The 14,728-nt window shown below is 39.7% G+C and overlaps 1 protein-coding gene across 2 annotated transcripts; it reads right to left on the minus strand.

Moving 5' to 3' along the window:
• Positions 1-2,376: 2,376 nt before the first annotated feature.
• Positions 2,377-10,664, minus strand: LOC111950421 (T-box transcription factor TBX2b). 2 transcript variants are annotated; one of them, XM_023967994.2, is made up of 7 exons: positions 9,877-10,664; positions 8,869-9,136; positions 7,119-7,265; positions 5,888-5,964; positions 5,543-5,715; positions 4,021-4,622; positions 2,377-3,423 (listed from the first exon to the last, which is right to left on the minus strand). In XM_023967994.2, exons 1-7 carry the CDS (start codon positions 10,236-10,238, stop codon positions 2,989-2,991), a joined length of 2,064 nt encoding a protein of 687 aa, XP_023823762.1. In that variant the 5' UTR covers positions 10,239-10,664; the 3' UTR covers positions 2,377-2,988. The 2 variants fall into 2 exon arrangements, with proteins under 2 accessions (XP_023823762.1, XP_023823761.1); XM_023967993.2 differs by having other exon boundaries at positions 5,543-5,727.
• Between the last annotated feature and the right edge of the window lie 4,064 nt (positions 10,665-14,728).

The following is a 14,728-nucleotide window of genomic DNA, read 5'->3' on the forward strand; positions in this document are numbered from 1 at the left end:
TTGAATTTTTCCCCCCTATGATCATGAGACCCAAATTTACCCTTTACTCATMTTAAGGTTTGGATGAGGCACTAACTGACCAGGCATTGACTAAATGTTTATGACAAATAGTTTTCCTCCTCAGGACTTGGGGTCGAGAGGAGGGGGATTCTCGCTCAGTTAATTGCGAAATAACAGAATGTAYGGCAACAATGGGCGCTAACTAAAATGAGTTCTGTGATTATCCTTGTAGAATAAAGGCGACAGGGCTCACTAATTAGGAGCTGTGGCACTGAGGTCCTAGTCAGTCTTCGTGCGCGGGTGTGTAGAGGTTGTGGGGCCGGCAGGCAGGCGACAGGCGCCGGTGCCTGGACAAAGGACTGTCTGCTGCTGGGTTGCAAGGATTCCAAAGTCCCATTCCCCGCGAAACACCCTGCCACGACGCTTAGTTAGGCTGTCCAGTTATTTTAAAAGTATTCTAAACTTCTATTACACACAAACAACCTATTTAGTCGTTCCTATTTCCAGAGTTAAAACTGTAGCCTACAAATTAGAAGTCAATATCATTCAATATATTGGAAATTGATATTCAAAGGTGATGTTTATGTTCAAATAGGCTTAACGTTGCAACGCACCACTTTCTTGTTTGTCTGTAGCCTAAGACATAAAAAAAGCAAAAATGTTGCAAGCAAGTTGACGAATGTGAAAATAATCATATACTGTCATTAGCCTGATCTTAAAACGGTATGTGTGACAGAGAGAGGGAGAGTTAACGGAAATGGCACCGTCTAGTGAAGGGGTTTAATATGTTCACTATACAGCCAATAGGGAATAAACAATTACAGATATGGCCCTAATAATACAATGCAAAAGGCAGAAACTCAAAAACTTAAATAAACAATTATGCACTAGGTTTGATAAAAAAATATTTCGAAATGAAGGTGAGGGAATAATGAAAAACCTAGAAAAATCATGTACATTTTATTATTTATGTGATTTTGTGATAACATTTCGTATCCAACAATGTTTTTGTAGTGTAGGCTAACATTGAGCTAGGCTAGAATTAAAATGTTTATTTAGGCTATGGTTGGGTGCATCCAAGTGAGATAAAAAAAAAAATGTACTGACAGATCAATCTGGACTCAGGTGTAGACGAGACCAGGCTGGACACATAGGCCTATGATATACTCGTTTTTAAGAGCTATTGGATTTCACTATTTAGCCATACATTTGTAAAGACCTCAGTTATTTTGATGCTGAGGGTGTACTATTTAATCAACGACGGCAGGGGGCGGAACACAATTGATTTTTTGCAATGTTGGGTTTCAACAAAAGGTTCCAGAAAATGTTATTGGTAGGTCATATTGAATATTATGATACATTTTAAGATGTATTATTGATTCGATACACCCATCACAATATTAAAGACAAAATATTAAAAGTTGTACTTTTTCTTTATAGTAATTACGGATTACAACTTTGATTTTGGTCAAACTTGTTATGTCAAACCAACTGAAACCTAGGCTACGTTTGAACCTACTGTTAAACATACAGGGACATATTGGCCATTAAAGGAAGGACCTGGTTTGAAAGAATAAAATATACATATATTTTGAATTCTTCCAAAAAGTACAAATATTGTTTAAACGAACTAATTCCACTCTTAGGCCTGTTATAACCCACCTAAACTCCATAGTTTGTCAAAAGTTTGCTTTGACGTTAAAGCTATAGGTGTCAACACTATTGAACATGCAGAAACTGTTGCAAGAAAAATAATATTTGCTCTTATTATCAAGGAATAAAGCCTGTAAGGCATTACGTTTTTCTTTTTTATCAAGCCTTTAATTCCCAAACATGTACGTCACAAGGCAAGCTTATCAATAAACGAAGACAATGAAGTAACTGATACAAAACATCACCTGAACGACACATTCATTTTTATTTAAAGTGTGAGGAGCTCAACAAAAGCATATTAATGCATATGAATTTACCCGAATAAACCAGCACAAAAGATACAAATTGAGCTACCTCTGACGAGGTAGTCTTCAGTGCTGGAGAAAAAGAAACCTGAGTTTTCCCTGCCAAATGCACAGTGCTGCGCATTGTATCGCAAAACAATGTTTCATCAACAGCATCCGAAACCCTTGGGACGTCCCTAACCCTAACCCTAACACTAACCCTAACCTTAACTCATACCCTAACCTTAACCCATACCCTTACCTTAACCATAACCATTACCCTTACCCTGCCCCTGACCTTAATCCTTACCTTAACCATTTTAAAATGCAACTTCAATGGGGTAGGGACGTCCCAAGGATCCCGGATAGCATGGACCGGAAAGGGTATGCAGGTGGCACGCATTTCCTTCGTATTTCATCTCACTGGCAGGATAAACAGCAATGCATCACAAGCATTTGAAACTCATTCGGTTAACAACAAACGCTAAATAGTGTTCATGTACAATATATTTCCATGTAAATGGGGAAATTATAAATGCAACAAGTTGAAATCTAAGTAGTATATACACGCCAATGTACAGATTTGAATAAATTAATAACAAGTTGCGTATTATTTTATCCTTACAGTATATTTACAGAATTGCTTTTCTTGGAAACATAAATAATTTAATCAGATTCATGTTTCATGTTGTGAGTTACAAATGTCTTTCCAAAACAGCTTCAGAAACCAGTTTAACTGTGTCTCCTTTCCATCCCTTTTGAAATCTATTGTAATGTATTTTTGGGGTGTAGCTTTATCCTTATCAATAGCCTAGTGAACAGCCCCAACATCCTCTGTTCATCCTCCGTTCCTCCTTCAGGGGCCGAGATGCTCTCCATACACATGCGGCAGCCTACACTGACGTAAAAAATGAATCTATATCACCAATAGTATGTAATTTGATGAATTCACCTCGTCAGCCCATATCCATCCATCTCACTCTCAGAACAACTGTGTATATAGCCCGATAGAATCATGTCAAATATACCTTGAATGAACAGGTGGTTTTAGTCACTTTGGAGCGTCAATGGCAGGAGACATTTCTCTGGGTTGTTCCAGTCCTCTGACCAGCCTCTGTATATTTTGCAGTTCGTTAGTGGAATCCTTCTTAGATGTTTTGGGGGATGCCGTCCTCTGGCTGGCCGCTTTGTGGCTGTGGTGCTCAGATACAGGACTTGTTTCTCTGCTGCCTGATTTGGACAGGTCGGATGGTGCGTTGATGCTGCCCGGCAGCCCTGTGGTGAGCAGGTTTGTGCTTGAAGGAATAGATGTGGGTATCTGATAAGGGTTGAATCGCAGCCGTGGTCGGGAGGTGGTGAGGAAAGGGTTTCTGCCCAATGTGGAGGCTGTGGTGCAGGCGGGGAGGGCCGAGGCCGCAGCAGCTGCAGCTGCCATGTAGGTGTATGGATACGGGAACAGTCCTCCAAAAGGTGGCATCGAAATTCCCTGTATTCCAAAAATTATGGCGTTATTATACATACACAAATGCTATAAAGACAGAATTCCAGGCCTGTCATACTTCTTCGATATGCATGGATGGTTTTTGTAGAACATTTACTCTGAAAACCATTTAGAGTTACATTTTTGTCTCTCTGTCTCTGTTTAATCGACAACTGTGAGCTACAGGCTATTAAAATAATATAATCTACTATCATTACAAAAGTAGGCCTATGTCTATCCATAATAAAAAAAATATATATATTATGTTCTCAATAAAGTCAAAAAAGGCATCCACAAAGTCCCAATTTGGTTTGGAATAACCCAATATAGGCGGCTTTATTCATTCTTTATAAAGTCATACATCTACATTAAATATACTGAAATGATTTATTATGAATGCAATTGAAAGTGATGCTAAAAAGACGCTTCAGTTGCAGAAGTTTGTGCAGGAAAACTGATAGAAATATGAAGTGTTCCTCAGCTATATCTATTGTGGTGTAATTCGTTGTTGGGAAGACATTATTATTATTAGGCCTGCATGCATTGCTGCTGTCATGCATGCTTGTCTGTTGAAATTAGTTAGAGTATAAGTAAACTTTTTACCTGAGATGCTAGCATGTGCTGTGACAGGTGGAACGGGAAGTGACTATGACAGCCCGCGCTTTGAGAGGAGAGGCTTCCGTTTTCCAGGCCATTCGCTCCAGAAACAGATGTCAACAGATGCCCCATACCCATGGTGGAGAATGCCCCTGGTGCCATCGCAAACTGTCCGGGGTGGAACAACATTTGTCCCGTATTCAAAGGGTTAAAGAACTGTTGACTGTGCAAACCAGAAAAGGCCAGACTCTGCAGGTGACTCGCGCTAAAGTGTGCTGGGCTCTCCGTCTGTACCATCAAAGGAGAAAACCCATCTTTCACCCCACTGATGCCCCCACTATCCGTGTCGTTCTTTGTAGGTTCCGTCTCTTTGCGGTGCTTATGATCTATCTTGTCCTTTTCAAGATTTCGAATACTGAACACAGAGTCACTCTCTTTCCTTGAATCCAGGTAGTCGCTCTTTTTTCCCAGAAGAATCCTATCCCTCACTCTGTTATCGCCTTTTGGGCTGAGAGGAGAGGTTGGTTCAGGCCCGGGGCTGCTGGCTGCGATGGATCGCTCCTCTTGTGGGTCAAGCTCCTGATCACTGTCAGTGCAGTTCTTGTCGTCTGTAAAACATTATATCAAACTTCCATTCAAATATCGCCATTTCATGATACACTATAATAGAATGTATTTAAAAACGCTCAAGTCTAACTAAAGGCTTTGCATAGCCTATTGCACAATTAAAGCAAACATAACTAGAGGCTATGATGTGTAGGTCTAGCCTATGTATAGCTTCCCAGTATGCTAAAACCATTTAATATCACAACCAGCACATGCGTGGCTTTACTTTATATATTATTTGAAGGAAGGAGTCGTGATTTAGTGTTAACATTAATTTCCTGACCACTTCCCTTCTGCTCGTAAAAACGTTTGGTTCGCTGGTAAGATTGGCATACATTTTGTTTTAAAGTCGTTCTATAAAGCTTCCGCAGTTGAACTATAGGCCATCGTTTAGTGCTTGGTTGATAATCGAATGCATAACTATCGAATAATGACGTGAAAACCATACTACAGTAATCAAGGGGCTGAATGTTTATGGACCTGTCAGTAGATGGCGCATTGGATCAAGTTACACTGATGCATGAAGCCTAGCTTTCCTGTTCTACAGAGATATGGATACGTACAATAGTATACTGTGGGTAAAGAAATCATCGTGTCTGCTATTGTTTCTCCTTTTAATTTATTTATTATTATTTTATGTTGTACCACACGTTGATACATTCTACTTAACTCTGAACCAATGTCACAACTGAGCACATAGCAAGCACAGATTTACCCACTTCTTCTTTTCTCTTAACAATATTATTTTTCTCTCTTATCCAATTGTAAACCACCCAATTATCCTCAGGTTAATGACACATAATAACAACCTTCAGGTTTGTTCCCTTTTGTGTTTATCAATTCTTAATTACTGGCATCTTCAAAATGACCAATTTGGTGGACACGAAAAGTAATGTAAACAATGCTTTATGAGCAGTCTTACCTCGACTGGTTCGGTTGAACCTCAGTGGACTAGTTACATGTCCCAGTGGAGAATGAACCGAGTCCCCTCCGGTGGTTTGTTCAAAGGAGGAGTCATCTGAGTCGGCACAGTCCCTGTCCCCTTTAAGGTCCCGGTCCTCATACATGCTCAGCGATGGAAGGGTTAACTGCTTCCTGCAGACCGGACTGAGATTAGTTAATGCATCTGTATTTTGATCAAATCACTACACAATAATGCTCGGTCTGCAAATGATTGTTGTTTATCCCAATGGGACAATTATTTTCAATTTATGGTCATATTTTCAGGTTAATCTTTTTAAATTCAATATCGAATAAAATAATATACCTCTTTTCCCGTCGTCCATTTCCCGTGTCTCTGAACCCTTTAGCAAATGGGTTGTGATCAATTTTGAGTTGTGTAATCTGTAGAGAACGAGAGTGCATGGCATCAACTATGGGATCCTGAAAAGACTGAACTGTATTTCAAATGTACTATTCTTGGCCTACCACTAATAACAATAATACAAATAATAATAATAATAATGATGCCAATGATAAGCAAAATTATTCATCAATAAGCTTTATTGATGGAATAATATTTGTAACAATAGCAATGTTATGGTGCTGGGGACTGCTGTGCTTGTTATCTCGTTCGCTCTAGAGGCAAGACAAGCATCTCTGTTGATGAAGTGTAATTACTAAAGCTTATCAATTATTCATTATTCTTCTTAAAGTAAAGTATTATACCTAACATTTCGATTAGCATACGCTGATGTCATTTTCTCAGAGACTGAATGATACTTTTTATTGAAAGCTACTTTTTAAACTTTAATTGCACACATACACGGCCTTGTTTATTTAGGAACAATACTATTCGTTCATGTATTAATTTTAGTCTGTCCTTTTGAGTTTTTAGAAGCTGTGTGTGTTCATGCTTTGAGTTAGTGGATTGCATGCTTTGATTGTTCAGAACTACGTTGGAGTCTCCATGCAGTAGCCCAAGGACATAGTGAGGATAAGTGCCTTCTAATCGATTGTGATTCTGTACCATATATTTAATGATACCAACAAGCCCACTAGGCCTTCAACATGTACTCCAATTAACATCAACAGGAAGGGGTTTCTATAGCCAACATTAGGCATATAAAATAAGTTATTGAGACTAAAACATTCCACATGAAAGTTAACTGACACCTTAGGTTCAACTATCAGCATATATGTGTGTGTGTGTTACACACTTACACACACACTTACACTTACACGACACACACACACACACACACAACACACTTACACACACACACACACACACACACACACACACACACACACACACACACACACACACACACACACACACACACACACACACACACACACACAACACACACACACACACACACACACACACACACACACACACACACACACACACCATAAGTTTAAAAAAAACTCAAACATAAATAGAACAGGCCTACTTTTGAATACACAAGAGTGTTTACACATCCAGCAGTCAATATTCAATATTCTAACATTTAAAATAGACGTTTTGCATATTATTTTCTGGTAAAGCTTACCTTGTCATTCTGATATGCAGTGACAGCGATAAAATCTGTCTCTGGAAAAACATATGTCCGGAAGGTGCTGTAAGGGAGCTTCAGAATGTCGTTGGCCCTCACGATATGAAATCTGGGCTGGTATTTATGCATCGAATTCAGGATAGTCTGAGAATGCGAAGAAACAGAAAATATGTTAAGGTGATCATGCTGATACACGTTTTGGTTTGAAGTAAGATGACGAGGACAATAACAATGATGACTTCGTTGATTTGTTGGCACTTGTATTTCTTGTGTTATTGCAGGGAACTTATACATTCCACCGAAACACACACTGTGTTAATAATGCATTATTAATTTGTATAGGCCGATGATTTCCTCCACAGTGAAATATAACAAATGTAGGCCTACTACAAAAGTTGGTGTACTATTTCGAGCGTTTATGCTGACAATGTAGACCACAGGTGTCAAACTCATTCCACGGGGGGCCGAGTGTCTGCGGGTTTTCGCTCCTCCCTTGTACTTGATTGATGAATTAACATCACTAATTAGTTAGGAACTCCCCACACCTGGTTGTCTAGGGCTTTATTGAAAGGAAAAACCAAAAACCTGCAGACACTAGGCCCTCCGTGGAATGAGTTTGACACCCCTGATGTAGACTGACCGAATGTTTTGCATTGGGGCACAGCCCCTAACATCCAGGTTCTAATGTGAAACTAACGATTATGATTATGCCTTGTCATTAGCCTTATTACATGTATAGGCCTATATAAACCCGTTACGTGGGATTATGCATTTATATAAACTTTTCTCAAATGTTTTACTGCACTTGTCAATTAATATTAACCTATGAAGGATTTGCAACATCTTTGAAAATGTTTCAAAGCCTACATGCGTAGGCTAAACATGGTTATGAAATCAACAGCTATTGTAACGCTTTGCCTACTTTGATTTGTCATAACCTGCATTAGACATGAAAAAAACGGAAAGAGCAGGCAACAATAACTGACTTACTGTTTATCAAATATACCATCAAATCAAATCTGTATTAAAATCATATTTAAAATACTGGCCTATACAGCGACGTAGACAGTAGTCTATTGGGAAGTATTTGGGCTACTTGGTTGTTACTGCTTTTGCATGTAAGTTTTGGGTGAGTATCTGCTACCATTTCAAAGCGCCCCACTTGCAATATTTTTATCCAAATTGCACTGAAAGGAAACACTACCGTAATCAATTCAAGAGAGAACAAGTCTGCCCTATGTCTTTGACCTGGTTCTAGCTACTTGACTTAAACTGCAAACTTTGTCACTCTGCTCCGCACCAAAATATACCACGAATGAAATATTTTTAAAGACAATAAATCACATCTGAACCACTGTTGTTGAGCCTTAAAACTATTTTGGAGATGCGTGGTGGGTTACTGTTGTCCTATCAATGGTTTTGCGATTTTCTAATGCATAATTTTGCATTGCTGTTGGTTATCAATAAAGGTTAAATCATTTATCAACTGATGTTATAGCCTCCAAAAACATTACAAATATAGATTATTCTATGCCTACTATTGACCTCATAATAATATGTACAATAATTTAATTAGGTCTAGGCCCTACATAGAATTCAAAAACCTTTATTATGTGCGTCTACAAAATAGCAGGAATATCCGCAATATCGGCATTGAACCCTTGTCAATAGCCCGGGTTAGTTTTACACAAAAGGCAAATTCATCTTTAATCGAAGCATCATCAAATTAAATCAAGAAATGACGTACAAATCCATGCTTGTCGGAGATATTATTAGTCAACTTGAGTTTATGAAATGCAACAGGCTTCGCCATCCACTGCTCCCCTGTGGCAGGGCTGTCCGGATGGATGTACATTCGTTTGGGCATCTCCGGGTCGGCTTTCCCAGCTACCATCCAACGCGAGTTGTGGAACTTGTAGCGGCAGTCGTCAGCAGAGACTATATCCATAAGGAGGATATACTTGGCTTTCTTATCAAGCCCATTGACACGAACTTTGAATGGGGGAAACATCCTCCTGCAATAGAGTAAAACAAGAGTGAACACACTGGGCCTGTCAATCATCTGGCTTAAAATCATGGCATTAAAAAAATAATAATAATTGGATTTGATGCACGTTGATTGTACTATACCTAACTGTAAACACATTATATTTCTAATTGTAACTTTGAGAAGAAAATAAAGGTTATCTAAAGTACTGACAAATCCGAGGGGGTGTTGGCTACACCAAGATGTCTACGGGCACGCCTTGGAATTCCGCACAAAAGTTCGCCTACATAGCCTAACCACACCACGTACTCTTTTCATCTTCGAAAACACTTGTTTCGACACATGCATTGTCTGATTGATTGAATTTGTTCATTAGTTTGTTATTCTCGTGTTAGGCCTATTCCTATAATGTGTGAACAGTAGCCTATGCTTATCCGAAATCACTCAATAGCCATACTTTCATAAACAGTCATATTTCGATAATTAGGGGTGCAATGTAAATATAGATCTGTGTTTTRGGAGACAATAGTTGGCTACTAATGCAGTAGCCTAGGAACCTGCAAATCTCTCATAAATATTTGAAAGCCTCTGGCAGCACCAGCGACACCGCCTTCTGGATTACTATGACTTGATCAAGTACGACTATCACTATGAGTGATTAATTTATAACAATTTCCTAATAAAATAAACTTACTCAGCAGTGCACATAACATTGCCTATAATATGCACGCATAACAGTAGCCAAAATAAACGGAAGCATGTCTTTACCTTCCTGATTTCGTAATAACCATCTCGGTTCCTATTTTGTGAAATTGGTCCCATAAATCCTTGGCCTCCAGGTTGACTTTGGGGTCGTCCTCCACCTCTTCCTCCGGCTCCAAGCTCTTGAGGGAGCGGAGGTGAGCCGCTTGATGGTGATGACCCAACGCCGCGTGGAGTCCCGCTTCCGCGGCTCCAGATAAAGCATGGCCTGATAGAGGTTTGGTGAGAGCGCCGTGAGATAACGTCAGTCCAGGGAAAAAGGAAGGCTGTGCAGCTGCAAGGAAGGCTGACATAGGAAAGTCGGTCGGCCGGTGAGCGTGGAAAGGGTGATAAGCCATGGCAGTCCCTGTATAAACTGGATCTCTCATCGGTGCATTCAAAAATTGATATAGAATGATTATACGCTATTTATGTCCACCCTCAGTAGACGTAGCCTATTGGTGTGTGTATCCAAAAGACAGATGTCTTCGTAAATCGAGCAGAAATATAAAAGTAGTTTCGCGTGCTCAACCAAGAGCGAATGCGTCCCAGACGTCTCTAACAGACCGAGGGAGGAAATGAGTGTACTGCTACTCCTGATGCTCGGTTCCCACACAGCACGGTGATAATATCCGTCGAAGAGACGGCATCGACACCTCGAGAGTAGAGCTGGGCTTCGCTTCTTATTCACCCAAGTAACTTTCGGAAAAAGAAAATCACTCTTTACTCGGATAGGGAGTTCGAATTGAGAGGTCTTGCTCTGACCACCGTCGTATTGTGACTGTCTAACATGTCTCTCCTCCCTGGATCCCGACACTAATGAACCAAGCCCACTTGATTGCCGATTTTACGCTTTCCGGACCAATTGTGGAGCTCTATAGGCGTGGTTTTGACAGCTTCGGCCAAGATCCGTAAGGGGGGGTGGGGGCTAAAAGGTGTCGGAAGCATTAGCAGTAAGAAAACATGTCAACAGAATAAAATATTAACCAATGACATAGTAAAGATCTGGAAATCCCTCCCCCAAACTTCGAATCGAGCACCAGGGCTGGCTTTTGCTGCACGGCGGGTGAAGAGGACGGATCCTCCGACTGCTTAGTCGTTTCGTGCAGCTTTCACACCGTGGGGGGACTAGCCTATAGCCTATACATCCTATCGCAAATCTCGACTGGGTTGAAATTATTCGGTCAGTAAAACCTGATTTGAAAACATGGCATTCATAGGGCTACTTATGAATGAGTTTTTAAATAAAACAACAGCTATTATCCCTACAAAACATTTAGCATCGAAGCGAATGTCTCTGCGCTGGCTGGTAAACAGACGGCTGCTAGGCTACTACAATGCCTTGCTACCTGGCCTACAATTTGGTTGTGTTTTAAAAAGTAGACTATTGAGCCTACTTTATGGCGTGTTTTGATGCGCTGTTGCACTTTTATAACGTTGTAATAGGCTATATTAATATTCATAAACAACATATTTATAACTATGCTATTGATATGTGCCTTTCACTAGCAACACATTGATTATTTAACAGCAAATACATGTAGCCTACAAGTTACAAATAAACACATTTGTTTCATGGATTCATAGCCTATATCGAAGCACAGAAAAAGAGCGATTTGAAGCGGTGAGAGAGCTTGTTGTCTTGGAGAGACACATCCAGTTTAAACCGAGCTGAGGCGAAGAGGGCTTATATCTTTGAGGAGTTATCAGGAGTAATTCAATCCAACGGAAATGCCTACATCCCCGAAACAGACACATTTAAGATAAGGATACGTTTTTTTTAATTATTATTATAACGAATCTACGGAAGTAGCCTATTATGGGCTACACTACTTCTTCAGCAATTTACGAAGTTCTTTACCATAGCCTACAGAATGTATCCAACATTGACACAAACACAATTGACTATTCGAAACAATAGCATATCATATCATTTAAACCGGCAAGAGTTTATGAATAGACAGTGGTAGGCTATGTTAGACGATTTGTAGGGAATCGCAAGTAGGCTACTGCTCCTCAGACAGACAGTGCGTTATGCAAGATGGAAACGGGCGATTTTTGTCAAACTTCACATACTATCGTTGTGTGTGATTCCCGTGTAGCGATATAACTTTCTCCAAATACCATTGTGTATACCTTTAAGAAGTCCATTCGCAGATCATTGATTAAGTGGGACTACGTTTGTTAAGGAGCTCTTGGCGCCAGTCTGCTGGCGTCCCACAATAAGAACCCTCTCCTGTCACTTCATATTTACCCCCAAATCTTCAAACAGCGTGCTCCAATCCCCTCTACATTCCATCCAAGGCTGCAGCCCATGATAGATCTCCAACTTCGGATTTCCTGCACTAGCCACATATATGCGGTAGTTTAGCTGTAATTATTGATTCGAATAGAGAATTTTTATGAATGACGGAAGAGGTGCAGGTGCAGTTGCAGGTTTAGTGCGCGATTACGTGGATACTAAGTTCCCAGACTCAACCCAAGCTTAAAACTCATTCAAAATTCTGCTGAATACACCGGACCTCTGTCATAATGGTGAGACTTAATAAGAACTCTCATAAACGCTAATGCAATATCTTTTCAGTTTAGAGCCTATTTTCTTTATATTTTGGTGTAAATTGTTGATCTGAGAGTATCTAATTTTGGACTAATTGTCACTTGTTTGCATTGAAGAAAATTATAAGATTATCTTATTTTGAAAACATACATTCACACAGAATATATAAGTCTACTAAAAGTTGTTTTAACTTTTTTAGTGACTAGGTGACAATTACTTTGCAGAGATAATGACTGTGTACAAATGACATTTACAGATCGGTCAAACGATTAGGGGAGAAGAAGTGGGATATGGAAAGTAGGCCTATAGGTGTCGATAAAGATGAATGGATGAGTCCATTGCGATTTTTGAAATGTGTTTCTTGGAGTTAATTTAGTACCACACAACCTTATACGACTATCAAAAATCACCAGACTGGCCTGCAGACTTAAGGCATTCTCATGTGCAACATTGCGTTAGTTTTAAAACCAACAGTAACAGGGAAATAGTGAGGTCTGAAAAGTAATCGATGGTATATTCTTAGTCGGGCAGAATTAGGAAAGTGAAATGCATTCATTTGAACAGAATGCCTGTTTTCATACATTACTTTGCCTGTTGAAGGTGCACACATTTGATTGGAAATTGGGCCTATATTGTTTATTTGTTAGGCCTAAAACTTTTTATGGCAAACATTTGGTTTAGAAACCTAGCCTACTTAAACTTTGAAATATAACTTCACATTATTCGCAAAATGCAATATGATTTTTCAACCAGGCATGTTCAAACGTTTGGGAAAATGCGTCATTTGCAGAAGGAAAAAATACAACGCATGAAAAACATTTATTTTCTATTATTTTTTATATCTTTTTACACTGATTATGATTGGACTACATGTTTGGTTAAGGTTAACGTCCACGCACCTACAGGTTTACATATAACTCTGTCACATGAGGCCAATTCTGGGTGCTTGTGTCTACAATTCCCAGACCCACAACATTATAGTTACGGCAGTGTTAGACCAATGGTAATGCACAATTAGTGTACAGTCTGACGGCAGTTGCTGAAATAAAGTAACAGAAAAAAAACACTATTTAGCTATTATTCTTTTTCACTACCACATTTTGTACATTAACTAGACTAGCCCACTGCTCCTCCATATTTTGAGCTGTTGAACTGCAAAGGATTAACCCCGGATGGAGACAGATAACGAGGTCCCATGTAGGCTATATGTCATTCAAGTAATTATATAAACCAAGGCGGACATTATGCTCAATTTATTTGTTTTAGACTTTGTTTTAGAAGCCTACGAAATATATATGTTGATGGTGTGGCTAGCCTATGAGTTACCTTGGTGAGTGCACAGTTGGACTTTTGTATTTAACTTAACTGTTGATTTGAACTTTAACTTCAATTTAAATCATTTATACTGTTGAGAGCAGTCAGTGGGTCAATTTGTATTTGTGGACATGACACCGAGAATTAGGTGCACAAATCAGTAGCGATATAGCCTAGGCCTATAACCTACCAAAAAGTCTACATGTACCAGCCAGCACACGTAAGGTATAGGGCTATACACTTTAGGCTATATGAGTGAGCATATCCGCATATAAACACAAATTATTTAAAACTGATCGCATACATCATGTTCACTTTTCCCCCTGCCATAATGTATGCTCTAATAAATATGCTTTACATTTCGCTTGAATCTTTTCATCATTGCCCTTCCATCTCTCTCGGTCTCTCTCTGCAACTGATCCTCCGCTATATTTATCCTGAGGACTGAGTTCTTGGCGCCAGACCGTTTAAGACCTGTCAGAGTCCCTCATATTTCCCGGTCACATAGCCAAGGCAACTAGTCTCCAAGCCTCAACAAACTCAGCCAATCCCCTCTTCCCTCTTACCCATGGTCAATGCCCTTCACTGCACTCTTCGCGTCATTCATTCATTCATTCATTCAAATCTGTCTTTAATCTCATTGCATCACGTCAGTGTTTGGGGGTTTAGCAATTTGCTCTTCGTCGTGGTTGTCTCATCTCATTGACCCCAGTCAGTGGGACTGCTGTTCGGTTCCCTACCCCCGCCAATTCAATATAGGACAAGTTGTTCAACATAGGACACTCCAAAGGCCTTGTCCATATTAATACATGCTATTTTAGCTGGAGACTTGAAATGGAATATGAGCTAATTAACCTGCTCAGTTTACCTCACACTTATAAACTCCATAAGGTGATCTTGGCAGAATACTTATCATTAGGTTATCATGTCTGCAGGAGGACACTGGCTCCACTGGAATCCGGGGATGAGGGAATTAAGGCCTAGTTCTGAAGAGCACCTTTCACTTAG

Source organism: Salvelinus sp. IW2-2015, linkage group LG23, assembly GCF_002910315.2.
Source record: "Salvelinus sp. IW2-2015 linkage group LG23, ASM291031v2, whole genome shotgun sequence".
Lineage (NCBI taxonomy): Eukaryota > Metazoa > Chordata > Actinopteri > Salmoniformes > Salmonidae > Salvelinus > Salvelinus sp. IW2-2015.

Bases quoted from the DNA above. Each gene is read 5' to 3' on its own strand.
- LOC111950421 (XM_023967993.2), bottom strand. From the start codon at position 10,238: ATGAGAGATCCAGTTTATACAGGGACTGCCATGGCTTATCACCCTTTC. The intron at 5,728-5,887 runs GTATATTATTTT...AACTAATCTCAG, and splicing joins AATGGACGACGGGAAAAGAG to TCCGGTCTGCAGGAAGCAGT. The intron at 4,623-5,542 runs GTAAGACTGCTC...AATGTTTTACAG, and splicing joins GTTCAACCGAACCAGTCGAG to ACGACAAGAACTGCACTGAC.